This window comes from Anomaloglossus baeobatrachus, chromosome 5, assembly GCF_048569485.1.
Source record: "Anomaloglossus baeobatrachus isolate aAnoBae1 chromosome 5, aAnoBae1.hap1, whole genome shotgun sequence".
NCBI classification, from domain to species: domain Eukaryota; kingdom Metazoa; phylum Chordata; class Amphibia; order Anura; family Aromobatidae; genus Anomaloglossus; species Anomaloglossus baeobatrachus.
The window spans coordinates 490526479-490551835 of NC_134357.1; the positions used below are offsets into that span (position 1 = coordinate 490526479).

A 25357-nucleotide genomic window follows, 5' to 3' on the forward strand; every position below is an offset into this window, starting at 1 on the left:
CTTCTACGCGGTGTCACCTGGACCCTCCGAGTCCCAGGATCTTCACCAGGAAGCGTCTCTTTCTGTTTCTCAGCTCCTGACTGACTTGGAGCTTTCTTTCTCTTTTCTTCTCCTCCTTGCCTGCCTCCAGCAGGCCTCCTCCTCCCTCCTTTCTCTCGTTCTTCTTCTCCAACTACATGCTGGCTCCTCACTCTCTCACTCCCTGAGGTAGACTAACTAAACTTGACCTTCCTCTCTGTGTCTGCTCTCTGGTGGCTCCTCCCACCTCCCCAGTTGCTAAGCTGTACCCTATAGGAGCAGGGATGGGTCTTACGGCCCCTCCCAGCATGCAGCATGGGGGGGTAACTGCCACTTTCCCTGGTCCCAGTATGTACCTAACAATGGGTGTAGTGTGGATTTTCCAGGGGACCGGAGTTCACTCTCTTCCTCTCCCAGAATGGGGCATCACACCGCTGGATGGGGTGCAATGACCTGTGGCGACGGAAGCCTCAGGGGCGCCACATGAGCATCACAGGCAGAAATCTACACACAGCTTTGCCAGCTATAATTAAGGTTATTAATGTCTGTCAGAGGAATGTTCTGCCATTCTAAATGCACTTTGCCACAGAAATTATCAAGATTCACTGCTGGCAGCTACCTTTGGAACTCTAGTTGGGCAACATCAAGAAGAGGCCTTCAATAGGCAAGGTCACACCGGTCCTAATCCTGAAAACATGATGTGATGTATGATAGCGGAATTTTCAAGTCTTCATTGCAGGTACAGTAAGGGTTTGGCGATACATTGATTTGACCGTTGGAATCAGTGTTGTTGCCATTTCTGCAAAGTGTCTTCCGTTTTTCAACATGACAAAGCCAAACCATATGTTGCTCGTGCTACTGTGAGCAGACTGCGTGGCCTCAATGTGTTACCATGGCCTGCAGCGTTTCCAGACTTGTCTCCCATCAAGCACATCTGGGACATCATTGGTTAACATTTAGGCCCGCAACACACATCCGTGCCTCCGGTACGTGTTTGGTACGTTTTTGCACGTACCGGAGACACGGAGACCCATGTTATTCTATGGGTGATGGCACACACGCGTAAAATCACGAGGAACGTGTGTCCGTGTGATAAGTACGTGTGTGCATTTTCCCGCACGGACAACATGTCCGTTTTTGGCGGTCAGCACGCAGGCACGGACCTGCTAAAGTCAATGGGTGCGTTTTTAAACGAGCGATCTATTTTTTTTTTATTTTTTTTAATAAAGTCAGTCTACTTACCTTTTTTACTGCTGTTCTCAGTCATACTTCCATTGGCGCTCGGTCTGTTTCTTCCCCCGGCTCATACTTACCAATCCCCGATCACCAGCGCGGCGAGGAACAGCTGTGCCGAAAGTACGCAGCTTCAATTCATTTGAAAATGCCGGCCGCTCATTAATCAATCTTCTATTCCCTGCTTCCCCCGCCCACAGGCGCCTATGATTGGTTGCAGTCAAACACGCCCCCACGCTTAGTGACAGCTGTCTCACTGCACCCAATGACAGCACCCGGTGGGCGGGTCTATACTGTGCAGTGAAATAAATAAATAATTAATTTAAAAAACCGGCGTGCGGTCCCCCCCAATTTTGATACCAGCCAAAATAAAGCCAAACGGCTGAAGGCTGGTATTCTCAGGATGGGGAGCCCCACGTTATGGGGAGCCCCCCACCCTAACAATATCAGCCAGCAGCCGCCCGGAATTGCCACATACAATAGATGCGACAGTTCTGGGACTGTACCCGGCTCTTCCCGATTTGCTCTGGTGCGTTGTTAATCAGAGTAATGAGTTATTGGCAGCCCATAGCTGCTAATAAGTCCAAGATTAATCATTGCAGGCGTCTATGAGACACCCCCAATGATTAACATGCAAGTTAAAGTAAATAAACACACAATGAAAAATCCTTTATTTGAAATAAAAAACAATAACAAATTCCCTCGTTCACCAATTTATTATACCCCAAATACCCATCCATGTCCGGCGTAATCCACGGAGGTCCAGCGTCGCTTCCAGCTCTGCTACATGAAGGTGACAGGAGCTGCAGAAGAACACCGCCGCTCCTGTCACCTCCACGCAGCAACTGAGGTGAGTAGCGCGATCAGTTAAGCTGTCACTGAGGTAACAGTACTCGGACCCGAAAAACGGACCGTGTCACACGTACGTTTTTTATGCGGAAGTGTGTTTTTGGCCTTAGAAAGTGAACTGCCAACAGCGGATCTGCTATTCCCATAATTCCACAGCTTTTTCTTCTTGTTGCAATATATATATATATATATATACACAGTATATATATATATATATATATATATATATATATATATATATATATACACTGGAGATCAAAATTATAGAACAATGTATGATCACTTGCTTTTTTCAGAAATAATGTAATCTACATTGATTAACATTTGAAGTTTTTTTGTAAGGGGTACACCATGCCACTAGAACAGTGTTTTACAAAAGATCCAAAGTTTATCAACATAAAACCTTTATTTTGCCCAAAACGTGATGATCATAATTAGAGAACAACAATGACTGTAGCACAGAGAAAGACTATAACTAAATTTTCTGAAGGTAACAACAGTCACCAATCAGTAGAAAGTGTACAGGCCTTTGCTTTGAATGACTTCCGCACATCTGTGGCCACAGGACATCACTAGTCTTTCACACTGCTCTGGTGTGATTTTGGTCCACTCTTCTTCCAGTCTCTTCCACAGTTCTTTGACTGCTGTGGGTTTCTTAGCCATAACTTTGTCACCAACAATTTTCCAGGGGTTTTCTATTGGGTTTAGATCAGGACTCTGGGTCGGCCATTTCATTGTTTCAATGTTTTCTGTTTCATGGAATTGCTTTACGCGTTTCGCTGTGTGAAAGGGGGCATTGTCCTGCATGAAAATTGCTGGCTGATTGAGTGATGAATGCAAGTAAGGAACCACATGTTGTTGAAGAAGGTTCTGATATACAGTTGCACTCACTCTGCCATGTAGCTGTATGAGAGGTCCAACTCCTGCTACAGAAAATATTCCCCAAACAATGACACTTCCTCCACCACCTTTCACTGACTTCTTAACACACTTTGGGTTCAGTCTTTCCTCATTTTGTCAACGAACATAATGTTTGCAATTAGACTCAAATAAATTAAACTTGCTTTCATCACTAGAATGAACTGTGGACGACTTCTCCTCTGTCCACACAACATGCTCCTCATCAAAGGTGAGTCTAGCTTTTTGATTCTTTCTGCTAATGAGAGATTTGGTCACTGCAGAGTGGACTTTTAGTCCAAATGCTCTTAAACGTTGTGACTCTGTATGACGAGGCAGATCCTTACCCTGTTCAGTGCTGAACTGGTGAGCAATTCCAGCTACAGTGTTGAAACGATTATCCATGGAGATTCTCTGCATTATCCTGTCCTCTCTTCCATTTGTGTTTTGAGGGTGACCAGCCTTCTTGGGGGACTTGAAAGAGTTTGTGATGTTGTAAAGATCACAGACTTGGAATGGCCAACTTCTCTTGTTGTGGCTGATAGGGTCATTCCTTTGTCCTTAATCTGGACAACCTGCTGCCAGAGGGTTTCAGTCACTTTGGAACGGCACACCATTTTTGCAAAGTCAGTGCACACTGGAAAGTTAGGCTGCCAGTTACATAGGGTTTGTCAGGTAATTAAGGAAATTAGGACCAGGTACCAGATTAACACCAATAACTTGCAGGTATCTAAAAGTGTTCTCTAATTTTCATCAGTGTTCTTTTACATTTATCTTATTTACAATTTGTTATTTGCTTTATAATAAATTCAACTTATGAAATAAGCTTACAATACTGCTAGTTTACTTATGTTAGGAAATAATCACATAGGACTACACAATGACCGCAACATTTAGGAAATTGTGGGTTGTTCTCTGATTTTTATCTGCAGTGTGTATACTAATATATATATATATATATATATATATATATATATATATATAAATATACACAGTATATATACACACTACTCACATAATGTTTGGGATATTTGCCTTTTGGGTGAAATTTATGAAAAACTTAAAAACTTCACGCTATAATGATATTTTATCATGAAAGTAGGGTATTTAAGTAGAAGCATGCTTTTGAAACAAAAGCCAACAACAGTGGTGGGTATGCCCTCCCAAAAAGATGTCATTGTCTCAGTAGCTTGTCATGCGGCCTTGAGCATCAACTACAGCTGATGACAATGATGTCTCCTGTTCACAAATGGAATTATTGTCTGCTGAGGCATAGCATCCCCCTCTTCTTGAAGGGCGGCCCTCAGGTTATTGAGGGTCTGGGGTACAGAGTTACGTGCCATTACACGGCAACTTGGCTGATCCTATAGGTTTTCTATGAGCTTCAGGTCTGGAGAATGTGCAGGCCGCTCCATTTGAGGCACCCCAGTCTTCATCCGTTCCCTATATGGAGATAAGGTATGCACACCAGTGACTATGCAAGGGGAATACATGTACCGTAATAGCAGAAACTGCTGTGTGAATACTGACATGAAAAATTCAATAGCTATATGTAAGAATCACATATAGTGATGGTTTTTTTAGGTTTTTGCACCCAGTTCAGACATAGAATGGTGTTCCAAACGTTATTCCTTATTTGTTAGTAGTTTTTCGTTTGAGAACCCTCCCCAACCACACCTATTGCCAATCCATATCATACGCATAAATAGCCTGGGTCTCAGCTTCCCATACACGGTAAGTTTTTTAACTGCATGAGAGGACACATACAAGCTAGGGACCCCAACGCAGAGAAATACTTTGGCGTAGTGTTGGGGATCTATTGGATTGATCAATTCAGTAGCTAAATTTCTCTTTATTCATATATTCATGGCAGTAATGCAGGTTCCATTTTTCCCATTTCATTCTTACATATAGCTATTGAATTTTTCAAGTCAGTATTCACACAGCAGTTTCTGCTATTACATGTATTCCCCTTGCATAGTCACTGGTGTGCATACCTTATCTCCATATAGTGATGTTTTTTTAGGTTTTTGCACCCAGTTCAGACATAGAATGGAGTTCCAAACGTTATTTCTTATTCATCCGTTCCCTAGTGATGCCACCTCGATGAGCTGGAGCATTGTTGTCCACGAAGATGAAATTAGACCTGTGTTCTTCATGCAGATGCACAATGACTGGATTAATGATGTTATTCTAGTAGCAGTGGCTTGTCATTGTAAAATTCACAAAATGTAGTTCTGTATTGACTAGATACACCTACCCAAACTGTAACACCACCACCACCAAAGGCTCGTCTGGTGACAACAGTGGCTTATGCATAGTACTCCCCTTGACATCTCCAACATCGTTGGCGGCCATCATTTTTGCTCAGTGTGAATCGACTTTCATCAATGAACAGCACTGATACCTACTGGTCCCTCGTCCAGCTAGATGCTCCCTGGTCAAAGCAAGACGATGATGATTGTGCCTGGCAGTGTGGTCAGGTACCTTGCAGGTCGTCTAGCACACAGACCACGCTCCTGTAAACTGTTTCAAATTATCTGACATGACACTTGGGTACCTCTCACCTCACGTAAATGTGCCTAGAGTTGTGTGCCATTCATCGTCCGATTCCAAAGTGAATTGTTCCCAATGAAGCAGTCATCAGTGTGGGATGTGACCAAAGGACTTCCACTTCTCTGCCTTTCTGTGACTCTTCCAGTCTGAATCTTTGGAGCCTGCTGATGTTTCTCTAAGCTCAGTGGCCACTTCAGTCTGAGAACATCCTGCTTGAAGCCTTGCTATGGCGAGGTATTGGTGATCAATTGTTAGGCGTCCTCTTTGTCTCATGATTAGTGATGGGCAAACCCAGTGTCTATGCACAGAACCCAAACATGGACTTCTCAGAGAAGTCTGTTTTACTGTTCAGGTTTGGCCATCCGGATAAAAATGACATTTTTTTTTTAAAAAGGAAGCAAAATAGAGGTTAAAACAGGAGAATTATACTTACCGATGTGACAGCGTCTGTCATTGGTTAGTCAAGCTACCGGCGTTCTAGAGTCTGTGATTGGTTGTGTAGTGAAAAACTAAATAAATAATTGAAAAAAATGACGTAGGGTGCCCAGTATATTAATACCCAGCACAGATAAAGCAGATGGCTACAGGCTGCAGCCCCCAGCTGTGTGCAATATCTTGGCTGTGTATCAAAGGACCCCGTAAATTGGAAAAAGAGGGGTTTTTTTTAAATAAAGTATTTTTCTCTGTGTTTTGTGTTTATTTCTTTTGTCTTACAGAGTTTGTAAAGGGGGGTTTCATAGAACCTTCCCATTATTAATCTCAGGCATGATGACAGCTGTGATTTTTTGAAAATTTGTAGCTGTCATTAACCATTTATATTATCCTGATCGAACCAGGACAATCGGGGTGAGCATCTAATGGAATGCAACAATTCTGACGAGGCTGCATGCTGCTATTTTTAGGCTGGGGGGGGGCAAATAACAGGGTCCTCCCCATTCTGAGCATACCATGCCCCAAGCTGTCCATTTTATCTTGGCTAGGTGTCAAAATTGGGGGGGACTGCACACAGTTTTAAAAATTATTTCTTTCAGTAATTTAAAAAAATCCACATGGGGTTCCTTGTATTTTTATATACAGTCAAGAGAAGACACAGTTGGGGGCTACGTCATTTTTTTTCAATTATTTATTTTACACTCCACAACCAATCGCAGACACCGACATGCCGGCAGTCTGACTGCAACCAATCACAGACACTGTCACAGAGAGTGGGCGGGGGAAGCAGTGAATATGCATGAGCGCTAATGAGCGGACCTAGAAGTAGTGTGACAGCTGCGTGGGAGAGTCGGTAAGTATAATTCTTCTGCTTTGCAGTCCACTAGCCCTTACAGCACACGTTTGGGTCCCCATAGACTTATATGGGGTTTAGCGTCCTGGGTCATGTTCGGGTTTAAGTCCCGTCCCGAGCCTGACTTTTCTTTAAGTCCGACCAGACCCGCCAAACCCAAAAATCTGTGGGTTCGCCCATCTCTACTCATGATGCCAAAATGAGAACAGCATGATGAGGACTGTTTAAATACCAATACTAATTGAACCACAAAATGTATTGAGAGATTCATGTATCAAACACCAGTTGTGAATTTTGCCATTATGCTCCTTACAGAACAGCAAGTTGGGCAAAAAGTAGTGAAGCATTGAACAGTTGGACATGTGCATCCAAAAGATTAAAAAAGGTCACATTCACCTGAAAAAGTTAGCGTGCATTTTATGATTATCCTGAAATTTCACCCGAAACCAAATATCAATAACTATTTTTGTGTTAGGTATGTCACAAAAGTGAGTACACCCCTCATTATTGTAAATATTTTATTATATCTTTTCATCTTGTCATGGGACAAAGCTGAAGATATGACACTTTGATACAATATAAAGTAGTCAGTATACATTTGGTGCCCTCTAAATAACTCAACACACAACCATTAATAAATACCGAAGTAGATAAAAAAAACAACCATGCATAACACCAAGATAAATAAATAGCGGTATATATGGCAAGTGCATATAGCAAAAGTGTATGGGCTGTAAGGATGTAATGGACCTATGGAAATTACAATAGAGACACAGAAATGTAGAAAAAATTCTACGAAGCACCAACGAGGTCAAAAGACAGTAATTTTTATTGGTTAAAAATAATGACACAACTGCAGTTTAAACAAGAAAAAGAAAGGAAGACATCACATGTGATGTGAAGAACATTGTGGCAAATCACAGGTGCTCAACAGTATAGAAAGAAATCAGTCCAGGGGAGGTATGTAATAACTAAAATTAAAGAGACGAAGGTGACGCCGAAACGTGCGTGTCGGGGTTTGGCGTCACATGTGCCCACAAGTCCTCTCTGTCCAGGTATACTTCCTTTCTTTCCATAATTTGGCCATGTAATCTTTATTGGAACTATGTCCTGTGGTCTAATTAAAACAAGATAAACGTATTTGGTTCAGATGGTGTTAAGCATGTGTGGTGGCATCCAGGGGAGGAGGACAAAGACAAGTGTGTCCTGCATGGTGATATTCAGAGCTTGGGCTATTTATATTTTTATAACCTAACTATGCTTTACTCTTCTCCACAACTTTATCCCTGACCTATCTGGTGTGTTCCTTGGTTTTCATGATGCTGTTTGGTCTCTAATGTTCTCATAAAAATGTCTGAGGCCTTCACAGAACAGCTTTAGTTGTACTGAGAAAAAAATCACACAGGTGGACTCAATTTAATAATTAGGTGACTTCTGGAGGCAATTTGTCATTCAGGATTTTATTTCCCTGGGTTGAATACAAATGCACATAACACTTCAGATTTATATCTTTCAGATATTGAGGAAACCATGTATCATTTCCTTTATACTTCACAAATACTTGCTACTAATGTTGGCATCGCATCTAAAATCCTCAAAAAATACATTTAAGTTTGTGTGACGTGAAAAAGTATGGAAAAGTTCACGGGGCATGAATACTTTTTCAAGGCATTGTAACCACTATAATACTGCCCTCTATGTAAAAAAAAATTATAACTACAATAACCTTACTATACACATTCTCCTCTGTAAGGAACCCGATAATAATACAGCATTCACAATGGCCATTATCATAGAATATGTAACAAAAATGCTCCAAAATCTACTCAGCATCACTACATTTACTAGCAATTAATACAAGTGACAGCAATATTTTTAAGTGTCAGTAAATGGGGATCAGATGGTGTTTGCTTGGCAGGACACTTGTTCATCACATGAAAGGGCTTGGTCCTGACTTCATCGGTGGCACAGGCTTCGAATAACAAGGGCTAATTGTAGGGTGCTAAGATTGTATTGCCTAAAGTGCTCTTAGCAGGACAATAAAGGCTAAATGTCGCTGTATTATGTCGCCCCCCAGTGGAATGAAGACTGCATTGCTTTTCTAAATAGTTCAGTGATTTAGCAGCTATATGGCGGTAGGAATTAATTTCTGGACAGATTTCACATTAATTAAAAGGGTTGTATGAGAATCGAACAATACTATGACATCACTGCCTTATGCTGTGATGTCAGTGTGCACATGACAACCCTTACTGTATGTATTATGCCTGCGTATGAATGTACCGTGACATCACTATGGTAATTATTGTGATATAACTGTTGTAAAATATTATGACGTCGCTGTGTGCATTATTTCTATAATGTAACATCAGTGTGTTTATTATTGTGATATTTTTATGTGCATTATCCCTGACCTATGACACCATTGTACTAACTATACGTATCACCATTGTGATATCATTGATATGCACTTTGCCTTTACAATGATATTACTGTGTGCATTGTCCCTGTACGCCAACATAATTGCACTAATTATACACTATTGGACTATTGATATTTTGTCTGCACTGTGACAGTACTGTGTGCATTATTGTTGTCTTGTGACATCACTGTGCTAAGTATCTCACTATGAAGAAATTGTGTGCTTGTGCATCTCCCTGTGTCTCACATCACTATGTGCATTATAACTGCACTGTAACATCTCTGTCTGCATTGTAACTGTAATGTGACATCACTGTTTTTATTAACCCACTATACTGTAGTCATAGTGTATATTATCCATGCTCTTTGACATCATTACCCCTGTACTGTGACACCACTGTGTGTATTATCCCTGTACTGTGACATCACTGTGTATATTAACCCTGTACTGTCACATCACTGTGTGTATTATCCCTGTACTGTCACATCACTGTGTTTATAATCTGTGTACTGTGACATCACTTCGTGTATTAGCCCTGTACTTTGACATCACTGTGTATATTATCCCTGTACTGTGACATCCCTGGGTGCATTACCCCTGTACAGTGACATCAATGTGTGTATTTTCCCTGTATTGTGACATCACTGTTGTATTATCCCTATACTGTGACACCACTGTGTGTATTACTCCTGTACTGTGACATCACTGTGTGTATTATCCCTGTACTGTGACATCACTGTGTGCATTATCCCTGTACTGTGACATCACTGTGTATTATCCCTGTACTGTGACACCACTGTGTATATTATCCCTGTACTGTGACATCACTGTGCCTACTATCCCTGTACTGTGAGATCACTGTGTATTATCCCTGCACTGTGACATTACTTTGTATATTACCCCTGTACTGTGACATCACTGTGTATTATCCCTGTACTGTGACATTGCTGTGTATATTGTCCCTGCACTGTGACATCACTGTGTGTATTATCCCTGTATGGTGACATTACTGTGTGTATTACCCCTGTACTGTTACATCCCTAGTGCATTTCCGCTATACTGTGACATCACTGTGTGTATTATCCCTGTACTGACACCACTGTGTATATTATCCCTGTACTGGGACATCACTGTGTATATGATCCCTGTACTGTGACATCACATGTATATTATCCCTGTACTGTGACATCACTGTGTGTATTACCCCTGTACTGTGACATCACTGTGTGTATTATCCCTGTACTGTGACATCACTGTGTATATTAGCTCTGTACTGTGATATCACTATTTCCCCTGTACTGTGACATCACTGTGTGTATTTTCCCTGTACTGTGACATCACTGTGTGTATTATCACTGTACTGTGACATCACTGTGTGTATTTTCCCTGTACTGTGACATCACTGTGTGTATTATCACTGTACTGTGACATCACTGTGTGTATTACCCCTGTATTGTGACATCACTGTGTATATTAGCTCTGTACTGTGACATCACTGTGTATATTAGCTCTGTACTGGGACATCACTGTGTGTATTACCCCTGTACTGTGACATCACTGTGTATATTAGCTCTGTACTATGACATCACTGTGTGTATTATCACTGTACTGTGACATCACTGTGTGTATTACCCCTGTACTGTGACATCACTGTGTATATTAGCTCTGTACTGTGACATCACTGTGTATATTAGCTCTGTACTGTGACATCACTGTGTGTATTACCCCTGTACTGTGACATCACTGTGTGTATTATCACTGTACTGTGACATCACTGTGAATAAAAAACAAAAAGCCAGCACTAAATGTGCACTTCAGCACTAAAAATTGCAAACTGTACTTATTATAAAAATTTTGAGATTTTTGGCAAAAAATTGCAATTTCTTGAGCTGCCTCGCCACGTCACGGCAAATCTCATTTGGGGCAGTCCTACACTAAAATATTTTTATAAAATGTGCCATACGGCCTCACATATGAGTAGTAGAACTGCTCTTAGCACCACATACCTGGTCTATTTCAATCCCGTACCCAAGTCATGGCTGTGGGCGGGACAGGTTCAAGCAAATGCTGCATGAAGTAAATAGCCTGTGGACAGGGCCTGATGACTGAATGTGAACAGTCACCAACCGCCAAAATCCAGACAGATGGAATACATCCCAAATTGGGGTGCATAGCAAGGTGGGGGTCAGCCACCGACCAATTCAATGAAGAAAAAACAAAAAGCCAGCACTAAATGTGCACTTCAGCACTATAAGCACTGACATCACTGTGTATTATCCCTGTACTGTGACATCACTGTGTGTATTATCCCTGTACTGTGACATCACTGGGTGTATTATCCCTGTACTGTGACATCACTGTGTGTATTTTCCCTGTACTGTGACATCACTGGGTGTATTATCCCTGTACTGTGACATCACTGGGTGTATTATCCCTGTACTGTGACATCACTGTGTGTATTTTCCCTGTACTGTGACATCCCTGTGTGTATTATCCCTGTACTGTGACATCCCTGTGTGCATTATCCCTGTACTGTGACATCACTGTGTGTATTATCCCTGTACTGTGACATCACTGGGTGTATTATCCCTGTACTGTGACATCACTGTGTGTATTTTCCCTGTTCTGTGACATCACTGGGTATATTATCCCTGTACTGTGACATCACTGTGTGTATTTTCCCTGTACTGTGACATCACTGTGTGCATTATCCCTGTACTGTGACATCACTGTGTGTATTTTCCCTGTACTGTGGCATCACTGTGTGTATTATCACTGTACTGTGGCATCACTGTGTGTATTATCACTGTACTGTGGCATCACTGTGTATTATCCCTGTACTGTGACATCACTGTGTGTATTATCCCTGTACTGTGACATCACTGTGTGTATTTTTGCTGTACTGTAACATCACTGTGTGTATTTTCCCTGTACTGTGACATCACTGTGTATTATCCCCCTCACTGTGGCATCACTGTTTGTATTTTCCCTGTACTGTGACATCACTATGGGTATTATCCCCTCGCTAACATCACTGTGTGCATTATTCCTATACTCTGGTATTACTGTGTGCATTATTCCTGTTCATTAGGCAGCCCATTTTAACGACAATTTTATATACTGTATTATGAATTTGATTCTGGTCATCATGGAGTGAAGCCCCCATTACACGTGTTGCTCGGGGGCTCCATGCTTGCTTGTTGCTTCCCAATTCGTTCACAATGCCTTCATTTCCTCTCCTTTCTTAGATGGAGCAGCGCTGAGTGAATTGTCCTGGCCTTCCTCGCTTGCGGTGGTGGCAGTTTCGTTCTCTGGACTCATCACTTTCATATTCCTCATGCTCGCCTGCCTGTGCTGCAAAAAGGGGGACATTGGATTCAAGGTAGGGACATTCCAGGTAGGACCAATGTCTGGAGACCCTACTGTGTCCCTTTGTGTGTTCGGTGTGTCTCCATCTGTAGCAGTCTCCTGTAGAACAATGCAGATGAAGCAGAGCTGGATTTGTTCTTTAGAGGCAGACTGTAGTATAATGGAGGCTAGGCCACAGTTCTTGTGAAACTACAACACCCAGCATGCCCAGATACCCTCTGCCATCAGGTGGGGTATAGTCTACTCTAATCTATGGGTTTACTGAGCCTTCAACAATTTAAATTGGTGCATCTGCAGTCCCAGGTAAATGCATAGATGACCAATCATTATGAGCAGTTCCAGATAAATTTCACCCTTCTACACCGACAAAGGCAGCTCTGCTACATCTCTACACCTTGTTCCCGATGTTGTAACCCCTTTAGCTTGGGCATCCATTCCTGCTTTGTGATGGGACCATTTGATTTCTAGTGATCCCTCTGCTGATCCCTACCCTGTCGGTGCCTTAGTTTATATAGACGCCTGTCTGTAGTCATCTGACTGCTATATGATGTCATTCTCTCATCTTTTTTTTTTTCGCTTCGGATGTTTTATTTAGCAGATCGACAACTTGGTGAGTAATACAAAGGCAGAATGTAAGGGAACTAGTATACAAGGAGAACTAGTATATTAAGCCCAGCCAGTATATAAGGAGAGCTAGTATACACAGCACAGCCTGTATACAAGGAGAGCTAGTATATACAGCAAAGCTAGTATACAAAGAGAACTAGTATATTAAGCCCAGCCAGTATACAAGGAGAGCTAGTATACACAGCACATTCAGTATACAAGAAGAACTACTATATACAGCAAAGCTAGTATACAAGGAGAACTAGTATATTAAGTCCAGCCAGTATACAAGAAGAACTACTATATACAGCAAAGCTAGTATACAAAGAGAACTAGTATATTAAGCCCAACCAGTATACAAGGAGAGCTAGTATACACAGCACAGCCAGTATACAAGAAGAACTACTATATACAGCAAAGCTAGTATACAAGGAGAACTAGTATATTAAGCCCAGCCAGTATAGAAGGAGAGCTAGTATACACAGCACAACCTGTATACAAGAAGAACTACTATATACAGCAAAGCTAGTATACAAGGAGAACTAGTATATTAAGCCCAGCCAGTATACAAGAAGAACTACTATATACAGCAAAGCTAGTATACAAAGAGAACTAGTATATTAAGCGCAGCCAGTATATAAGGAGAGCTAGTATACACAGCACAGCCTGTATACAAGAAGAACTACTATATACAGCAAAGATAGTATACAAAGAGAACTAGTATATTAAGCCCAGCCAGTATATAAGGAGAGCTAGTATACACAGCACAGCCAGTATACAAGAAGAACTACTATATACAGGAAAAATAGTATACAAAGAGAACTGGTATATTAAGCGCAGCCAGTATACAAGGAGAGCTAGTATACACAGCACAGCCTGTATACAAGAAGAACTACTATATACAGCAAAGCTAGTATACAAAGAGAACTAGTATATTAAGCCTAGCCAGTATACAAGGAGAACTAGTATACACAGCACAGCCAGTATACAAGGAGAACTAGTATACACAGCACAGCCAGTATACAAGAAGAACTACTATATACAGGAAAAATAGTATACAAAGAGAACTGGTATATTAAGCGCAGCCAGTATACAAGAAGAGCTTGTATACACAGCACAGCCTGTATACAAGAAGAACAACTATATACAGCAAAGCTAGTATACAAAGAGAACTAGTATATTAAGCCTAGCCAGTATACAAGGAGAACTAGTATACACAGCACAGCCAGTATACAAGGAGAACTAGTATACACAGCACAGCCAGTATACAAGGAGAACTAGTATACACAGCACAGCCAGTATACAAGAAGAACTACTATATACAGGAAAAATAGTATACAAAGAGAACTGGTATATTAAGCGCAGGCAGTATACAAGGAGAGCTAGTATACACAGCACAGCCTGTATACAAGAAGAACTACTATATACAGCAAAGCTAGTATACAAAGAGAACTACTATATTAAGCCTAGCCAGTATACAAGGAGAACTAGTATACACAGCACAGCCAGTATACAAGGAGAACTAGTATACACAGCACAGCCAGTATTCAAGGAGAACTAGTATATACAGCAAAGCCAACATACAAGGAGGACTAGTATATACTATATATACAGCACAGCCATTATACCAGGAGAGCTAATATATACAGCACATGCAGTATACAAGAAGAACTACTATATACAGCAAAGCAGAACTGGTATATACAGCACAGTCAGTATAAAAGGAAAACTAGTATATACAGTAAAATCAGTATACAAGGATTACTAGCACATACAGCAAAGCCAGCATACAAGGAGAGCTAGTATATACAGCACATCCAGTATACAAGGAGAACTAATATATACAGTATAGCCAGTGTACAATGTGAACTAGCATATACAGCACCGCTAGTATAAAAGAAGAACTAGTATATATGGCACAGTCAGTATACAAGGAGAAGTATATACAGCACAGCTACTATGCAAGGAGGACTAGTATTTAAGGCACAACTAGTATACAAGCAGAAGTAGTATATACAGCACCACTAGTAGAAAAGGAGAACTAGTATATATAGCACAGTTAGTATAGAAGGAGAACTAGTATGTACAGCAGAACTAGTATTCAAGGAGGACTAGTATATACTGCACCGCTAGTATAAAATAATAAGTATATAAGCCATAACTAGTATACAAGGAAAACAAGTATATACAACACTACTACTATACAAGGAGAATTAGTATATACAGAAAAACTAGTATACAAGGAGAACTAGTATATACAGCACAGCCAGTATACAAAGAGAGCTAGTATATATAGCACAGCTAGTATACAAGGAAAACAAGTATATATAACACTACTACTATTCAAGGAGAATTAATATATACAGCAAAGCTAGTATACAAGGAGAACTAGTATATACAGCATGGCCAATATATAATGAGAACTAGTATATATGACAGCTAGTATACAAGGAAAGCTGGTATATACAGCACAGCCACTATACAAGGAGAGATAGTATATACAGAACAGCTAGTATACAAGGAAAACTAGTATATAAAGCTCTGCTGGTATACAAGGAGAAATGGTATTTACAGCACTGCCAGTATATAATGAGAACTAGTATATACAGCACAACTAGAATGCAAGGAGAACTGGTATAGAAGAAGTACTAGTATATACAGCAATGGTAGTATACAAGGAGAACTGTATATATAGCACAGCCAATATGCAAGGAGAACTGGTATATACAGCACGGCCAGTATACAAGGAGAACTAGTATATACAGCATGGCCAGAATCTAATGAAAACTAGTATATGGCCCAAATAGTATACAAGGAGAAATAGTATATATAGTATGGCCAGTATACAAATAGAACTAGTATATACAGCACAGCCAGTTTACAAGGATAACTAGTATATACTGTACACCATCACTAGTATACAAATAGAACTAGTATATACAGCACTGCCAGTATACAAGGAGAACTAGTACATACAGCACAGCTAGTATACAAGGAAAACTAGTATATACAACACTACTACTACACAAGGAGAGTTAGTATATACAGCACAGCTAGTATACAAGGAGAACTAGTATACAGCATGGCCAGTATATAATGAAAACTAGTATATGGCACAGCTAGTATACAAGGAGAACTAGTATATACAGCACTGCTACTATACAAGAAAAACTGGTATATACAGCACAGCCACTATACAAGGAGAACTAGTATATACAGCACAGCTAGTATACAGGGAGAACTAGTATATACAACACTACTACTATTACTACTACTACTACTACACAAGGAGAACTAGTATATACAGCAAAACTAGTATACGAGGACAACTTGTATATACAGCGTGGCCAGTATATAATGAGAACTAGTATATATGGCACCACTAGTATACAAGGAGAACTAGTATATACAGCCCCACTAGTATACAATGAGAAGTAGCATATACAGCCCCACTAGTATACAAGGAGAAGTAGCATATACAGCACCTATATTATACAAGGAGAATTGGTATTTACAGCCCTATTAGTATACACGAAGAACTAGTGTATACAGCAACTCTAGTATAGAAGTAGCACTAGTATATACAACACAGTATAGAAGGAGCACTAGTATATACAGCACAGCTAGTATAGAAGGAGCACTAGTATATACAACACAGTATAGAAGGAGCACTAGTATATACAGCACAACTAGTATAGAAGGAGCACTAGTATATACACCACAGCCAGTATAGAAGGAGAATTAGCATATACCACACAGCCAGTATACAAGGAGAACCAGTATATACAGATACAGCCCTACTAGTTTACAAGGAGAATTAGAACATACAGCCCTATTAGTATAGAAGGTGAACTAGTATATACATCACCACTACTATACAAGGAGAACTAGTATATACAGCACAGCTAGTATACAAGGAGAACTAGTATATACAGCAAAGCTAGTATACGAGGAGAACTATTATATACAGCACAGCTAGCATACAAGGAGAACTAGTATATACAGCAAAGCTAGTATACGAGGAGAACTAGTATATACAGCACATTTATATACAAGGAGAACTAGTATATATATAGCTCAGCCAGTACACAAGAAGAACTACGGTAGTAAATACATCCTAGCTAGTATACAAGAACTTGTATATACAGCAGGGCCAGTATGCAAGGAGCACTAGTATATACAGCACAGCTAGTATACAAGGATAACTAGTATATACAGCACAGACAGTATACAAAGTAAACTAGTATATACAGCACAGTCAGTATACTAGGAGAACTAGTATATACAGCACAGATAGTATACAAGGTGAACTAGTATATACAGCACTGCCAGTATACAAGAAGAAATAGTATAAACAGCACAGCCAGTATACAAGGTGAACTAGTATATGCAGCACAGATAGTATACAAGGTGAACTAGTATATACAGCACAGATAGTATACAAGGTAAACTAGTATATACAGCACTGCCAGTATACAAGGAGAACTAGTATATACAGCACGGCTAGCTCGTACAAGGAGAACTAGTATATACAACAGGACTAGTATATACACAGGACTAGTATTAACTGCAGGACTAGTATATACAGTAGAACTAGTATACACGGCACAACTAATATATACGGCAGGACCAGTATAAACTGCAGAACTGGTATATATGACAGAACTACTATCTAATATATAAAGCTGAATGTGTGTATGTATGTGTGTATGTATGTCCGGGATTGGCATCTGCACTGTCGCAGCTACAGCCACAAAATTTTGCACACTCACACGTCTGGACCCTGAGAGCGTCATAGGTTATGTTGTGAGGCAAAATTTTAACCCCGCGCGTTCCAATTTACCAATCAATTTTGCCCCTATCTACATAATGGGGGAAAAGTAAAACAAAAAGTGTATCCGCACCGTCGCATTTACAATAACGAAATTTTGCACAGACACCTCATGTGACCCAAGGAACATCGTAGACTATGTTTTGACAGGAAAATGTAACCCCGCGCTTTACAGTTACTCTCCAAAAAACATGGCTCCATTAAAGTAAATGGAGCCTGGAACTACAGGTTATTAGTAGGAGCTGTGATTGGTTGCTATAGGAACAAAAGACATTCATAGTATAAGAAGCTTATATGTGAGGTAATAAGATGTCGGTAGGGAGACGGATAGAGAGAGCTAGACAGAGACAGACAGAGAGACAGACAGACAGAGAGACAGATGGGGAAAGAGACAGACGGGGAAAGAGACAGATGGGGAAAGAGACAGATAGAGACAGACCTGGAAAGAAACAGACCTGGAAAGAAACAAATGGGGAAAGAGACAGACATACATGCAGACAGGGACAGAGACAGGCAGACAGGGAAGGAGGAGACAGCCAGAGAGATAGACAAAGATAGATGGGGAAATACACAGACCTTGATAGAGACAGACGGGGAAAGAGACAGAGAAATAGAGACAGACAAGGAAAGAGACAGATCTAGAAAGAGACAGATGGGGAAAGAAACAGAGAGATAGAGACAGACAAAAAAGAGACAGACAGAAGTAGGCAGACGGGGAAAGAGACAGACCTGGAAAGAGACAGACGGAGCACATTACTTGGCCAATTTAGGTAAATCTGTGTGGAATATCTGTGGTGTTGAAATATATGTTGTGAAATACTTCTATTAGCTTAGTTTTTGCCTTTTAATAATTACATTTCTATCTATTTGTTTTGTGGTTTTTGTGTACAGAATAAATTTTTGTTAATACATTCTATTTTGTTAACAACAGTTATTAACCCGGGCGAAGCCGGGTAGTACAGCTAGTATATGATAAAACTACAGCAAGATTAGTATACACAGAAGAACTAGCATAATGGCAGGACTGTTATAAACAACAAAACTAGTATATACATCAGAAATAGTATTTACATCAGAACTACCATAGTATATATGACAGAACTGTTATATTTGGCAGAACTAGTACATCACAACTAGTACACACAGCAGAACTAGTATGTATGACAGAACTAGTATACACGATAGAACTAGTGTATACAGCAAGACTAGTATTTACATCAGAACTACCGTAATATGTACAGCAGAACTAGTACTGCAGGACTAGTATATACAGAAGAACTACTCGGAAGAACGAATACACATGGAAAAACTAGTATACACAGCAGAACTAGTATATACGGCACAACTAGTAGATAGGGCAGAACTGGTATATATAACAGAACTAGTATGTGTAATAGAACTAGAATATATGGCAGAACTAGAATCAACAGCAGAATTCATATACATGGTAGAACTAGTATATACCACAGAACTAGTATGCAATGGCAGAACTACTATATACAGCAGAACTAGTACATATGGCAGAACTAGTATATACAACAGAAGTAGTATACTGTATATGACATAACTAGTATATATGGCAGAACTACTATACACGTCAGAACTAGTATATACAGCAGAACTCATACACGGCAGTACTAGTATATTTGATAGAACTGTTATATATAACAGAACTAGTATTTACCATAGAACTAGTATATATGGCAGAACTAGAATCAACGGCAAAACTCATATACACAGCAGAACTAGCATATATGGCAGAACTAGTATATGCAGCAAAACTCATATACATGACAGAACTAGCTAGTATTTATGACAGAACTAGCATATATGGCAGAACTAGTATATGCAGCAAAACTCATATACATGGCAGAACTAGCTAGTATTTATGACAAAACTAGCATATATGGCAGAACTAGTATATGCAGCAAAACTCATATACATGACAGAACTAGCTAGTATTTATGACAGAACTAGCATATATGGCAGAACTAGTATACACTGTGTTCAGAATTATTAGGCAAATGAGTATTTTGATCACATGACAGTTTTTATACATGTTGTCCTACTCCAAGCTGTATAGGCTTGAGAGCCAACTACCAATTAAGTAAATCAGGTGATGTGCATCTCTGTAATGAGGAGGGGTGTGGTGTAATGACATCAACACCCTATACAAGGTGTGCTTAATTATTAGGCAACATCCTTTCCTTTGGCAAAATGGGTCAGAAGAGAGATCTGACAGGCTCTGAAAAGTCCAATATTGTGAGATGTCTTGCAGAGGGATGCAGCAGTCTTGAAATTACCAAACTTTTGAAGCGTGATCACTGAACAATCAAGCATTTCATGGCAAATAGCCAACAGGGTCGCAAGAAGCGTGTTGGGCAAAAAAGGCGCAAAATAACTGCCCATGAATTAAGGAAAATCAAGCGTGAAGCTGCCAAGATGCCATTTGCCACCAGTTTGACTATATTTCAGAGCTCCAAAGTTACTGGAGTATCAAAAAGCACAAGGTGTGCCATACTCAGGGACATGGCCAAGGTAAGGAAGGCTGAAAAACGACCACATTTGAACAAGAAACATAAGATAAAACGTCAAGACTGGGCCAAGAAATATCTTAAGACTGATTTTTCAAAAGTTTTATGGACTGATGAAATGAGAGTGACTCTTGATGGGCCAGATGGATGGGCCAGAGGTTGGATCAGTAAAGGGCAGAAAGCTCCACTCCGACTCAGACGCCAGCAAGGTGGAGGTGGGGTACTGGTATGGGCTGGTATCATCAAAGATGAACTTGTTGGACCTTTTCGGGTTGAGGATGGAGTGAAGCTCAACTCCCAGATCTACTGCCAGTTTCTGGAAGACAACTTCTTGAAGCAGTGGTGCAGGAAGAAGTCGGTATCGTTCAAGAAAAACATGATTTTCATGCAGGACAATGCTCCAACACATGCATCCAACAACTCCACAGCATGGCTGGCCAGTAAAGGTCTAAAAGATGAAAAGATAATGACATGACTCCCTTGTTCACCTGATCTGAACCCCATAGAGAACCTGTGGTCCCTTGTAAAATGTGAGAGCTACAGGGAGGGAAAATATTACACCTCTTGGAACAGTGTCTGGGAGGCTGTGGTGGCTGCTGCACACAATGTTGATCGTAAAGAGATCAAGCAACTGACAGAATCTATTGATGGTAGGCTGTTGAATGTCATCATAAAGAAAGGTGGCTATATTGGTCACTAATTTATTGGGGTTTTATTTTTGCATGTCAGAAATTTTTATTTCTAAATTTTGTGCAGTTATATTGGTTTACCTGGTGAAAATACAGTTAGGTCCAGAAATATTTGGACAGTGACACAATTTTCGCGAGTTGGGCTCTGCATGCCACCACATTGGATTTGAAATGAAACCTCTACAACAGAATTCAAGTGCAGATTGTAACGTTTAATTTGAAGGTTTGAACAAAAATATCTGATAGAAATTGTAGGAATTGTACACATTTCTTTACAAACACTCCACATTTTAGGAGGTCAAAAGTAATTGAACAAATAAACCAAACCCAAACAAAATATTTTTATTTTCAATATTTTGTTGCGAATCCTTTGGAGGCAATCACTGCCTTAAGTCTGGAACCCATGGACATCACCAAACGCTGGGTTTCCTCCTTCTTAATGCTTTGCCAGGCCTTTACAGCCGCAGCCTTCAGGTCTTGCTTGTTTGTGGGTCTTTCCGTCTTAAGTCTGGATTTCAGCAAGTGAAATGCATGCTCAATTGGGTTAAGATCTGGTGATTGACTTGGCCATTGCAGAAGGTTCCACTTTTTTGCACTCATGAACTCCTGGGTAGCTTTGGCTGTATGCTTGGGGTCATTGTCCATCTGTACTATGAAGCGCCGTCCGATCAACTTTGCGGCATTTGGCTGAATCTGGGCTGAAAGTATATCCCGGTACACTTCAGAATTCACCCGGCTACTCTTGTCTGCTGTTATGTCATCAATAAACACAAGTGACCCAGTGCCATTGAAAGCCATGCATGCCCATGCCATCACGTTGCCTCCACCATGTTTTACAGAGGATGTGGTGTGCCTTGGATCATGTGCCGTTCCCTTTCTTCTCCAAACTTTTTTCTTCCCATCATTCTGGTACAGGTTGATCTTTGTCTCATCTGTCCATAGAATACTTTTCCAGAACTGAGCTGGCTTCATGAGGTGTTTTTCAGCAAATTTAACTCTGGCCTGTCTATTTTTTGGAATTGATGAATGGTTTGCATCTAGATGTGAACCCTTTGTATTTACTTTCATGGAGTCTTCTCTTTACTGTTGACTTAGAGACAGATACACCTACTTCACTGAGAGTGTTCTGGACTTCAGTTGATGTTGTGAACGGGTTCTTCTTCACCAAAGAAAGTATGCGGCGATCATCCACCACTGTTGTCATCCGTGGACGCCCAGGCCTTTTTGAGTTCCCAAGCTCACCAGTCAATTCCTTTTTTCTCAGAATGTACCCGACTGTTGATTTTGCTACTCCAAGCATGTCTGCTATCTCTCTGATGGATTTTTTCTTTTTTTTCAGCCTCAGGATGTTCTGCTTCACCTCAATTGAGAGTTCCTTAGACCGCATGTTGTCTGGTCACAGCAACAGCTTCCAAATGCAAAACCACACACCTGTAATCAACCCCAGACCTTTTAACTACTTCATTGATTACAGGTTAACGAGGGAGATGCCTTCAGAGTTAATTGCAGCCCTTAGAGTCCCTTGTCCAATTACTTTTGGTCCCTTGAAAAAGAGGAGGCTATGCATTACAGAGCTATGATTCCTAAACCCTTTCTCCGATTTGGATGTGAAAACTCTCATATTGCCGCTGGGAGTGTGCACTTTCAGCCCATATTATATATATAATTGTATTTCTGAACATGTTTTTGTAAACAGCTAAAATAACAAAACTTGTGTCACTGTCCAAATATTTCTGGACCTAACTGTAAGGCTAAGTTCACATTTCCGCTAAAATCTATCAGTCACAATCCGCTGCTCTTGTAAACAGCGGAATCCGTTTAGCGGATTCCGCTGCTCCCATAGACTTGTATGAGCAGCGGATTGTGACTGATGATGCTGCGTTGCACCCTCCGCCCGACTGATCAGTCGTGGAACGACTGACCGCCGGGCGGGGGGAACGCAGCATGTAACGTTTTTTGAGCAGCGAGATCCGTCGGATTTCGCTGCGCATGCTCTCTGGCTCCCTGCACACGTCACCAGCTTTGGTTGGTTACCCGATATTTACCCTGGTTACGGTGCAAGGAGCCAGCGCTAAGCGGTGTAGGCCCGTAACCAAGGTAAATATCGGGTAACCAAGGTAAACATCGGGTGCTTTGCTGTTACCCGATATTTAGGCTGGTTACGTGTGCAGGGAGGCCGACACTTCCCCGCTCGGTCCCGCCCCCTCCCGCACTCCGCACATGTATGTACACACACACACACACACACACACACACACACACCTGTCCCCAGCCATGCAGACAAGCACTGCCACTGACACCCTCGTCTGGCCCCGCCCCCCGCTCGGCTCCGCCCCCTCCCGCACTTTGCATGTGCACACACATACATACATACATACATGCATACATACATGCACATACACACACTCACTCACACATACACTCACCTGTCCCCAGCCATGCAGACCGCAGCACTTCTACTGACATCCTCAGCGCCTGGCCCCGCCCCCGCTCGGCTCCGCCCCCTCCCGCACTTTGCATGTGCACACACATACATACATACATACATACATACATACATACATACATGCACATACACACACTCACTCACTCACAGATACACTCACCTGTCCCCAGCCATGCAGACCGCAGCACTTCCACTGACATCCTCAGCGCCTGGCCCCGCCCCCCGCTCGGCTCTGCCCCCGAACTCCGCCCCCCGCACACAACGGAATCCGACAAAGAATTCTGTTCTTTGTCATCCGTTGTACAGCGTTGAACAGCGCATCAGTCACATGCGTCAAGCGACGCATGTGACTGATACAAATCAACGGAAATGTGAACTTAGCCTAAGTGAGATGGGAATATATTTGGTTTTTATTAAGTTGCCTAATAATAATTCTTCACAGTAATAGTTACCTGCACAAACTGATATCCTCCTAAGATAGCCAAATCTAAAAAAAAAAACCATTCCAACTTCCAAAACTATTAAGCTTTGATATTTATGAGTCTTTTGGGTTGATTGAGAACATAGTTGTTGATCAATAATAAAAAATATCCTCTAAAATACAACTTGCCTAATACGGTAATTCTGCACACAGTGTATACAGCAGAACTCATATACATTGCAGAACTAGTATATATGACAGAACTACTATATGCGGCAGAACTAGTTTATACAACAGAAGTAGTATCTTCAACAGGAGTAGTATATGCAATATAAACAGTATATATGTACGGTGGCTCAGTGGTTAGCACTGCAGTCTTGCAGCTCTGGGGTCCTGGGTTCAAGTCCCAACAAGGACACCATCTGCAAGGCGTTTGTATGTTTTCCCCGTGTTTGCGTGGGTTTCCTCCGGGTACTCCCGTTTCCTCCCACACTCCAAAGACATACAGATAGGGACTACAGATTGTGAGCCCCAATGGGGACAGTATTGCCAATGTATGTAAAGTACTGTGGAATTAATAGCGCTATATAAATGAATAAAATTATTATTATTATATATACACTACAGTTCAAAAGGTAAGGGCGGCTTTGCACGTTGCAACATCGCACGTGCGATGTCGGTGGGGTCAAATCGAAAGTGACGCACATCCGGCGTCACTTTCGACATCGTAGTGTGGAAATCATCCTAGATGATACGATTATCGAGCTCAAAAGCGTCGTTATCGTATCATCGGTGTAGGCTCCGACTTTTTCAAAATTACGCTGCGCAACAGGTACGATGTTGTTCCTCGTTCCTGCGGCAGCACACATCGCTGTGTATGAAGCTGCAGGAGCGAGGAACATCACCTTACCTGCCGCCGCCGGCTATACGGAAGGAAGAAAGTGGGCAGGATGTTTACGTCCCGCTCATCTCCGCCCCTCCGCTTCTATTGGCCGCCTGCCGTGTGACGTCGCTCTGACATTGTACAACCCGCCCCCTTAGGAAGGAGGCGGGACGCTGGCCAGAGCGACGTCGCAGGACAGGTGAGTGCATGTGAAGCTGGCGTAGCGATAATGTTCGCTACGTCAGGAATCACAAGATATCGCTGCTGCGACGGGGGCGGGTACTATCGCGTGCGATATCGCAGCATCGGCTTGCGATG

The 25357-nt window shown here is 41.3% G+C and overlaps 1 protein-coding gene across 6 annotated transcripts in view; it reads left to right on the forward strand.

Annotated features, from left to right (window-relative positions):
• The window catches only part of AATK (apoptosis associated tyrosine kinase), a 173014-nt gene that overhangs the window by 92121 nt on the left and 55536 nt on the right, over nt 1–25357 (forward strand). For 2 of the 6 annotated variants that reach the window (XM_075350723.1, XM_075350718.1), the window contains exons 2-3: nt 12509–12657; nt 13225–13239. In XM_075350723.1, coding sequence (XP_075206838.1) covers nt 12598–12657; nt 13225–13239 — 75 coding nt within the window. In that variant the 5' untranslated portion in view covers nt 12509–12597. The remainder of the gene's footprint in view (nt 1–12508; nt 12658–13224; nt 13240–25357) is intronic. The other 4 variants (XM_075350719.1, XM_075350721.1, XM_075350720.1 and 1 more) reach the window with 4 other exon arrangements.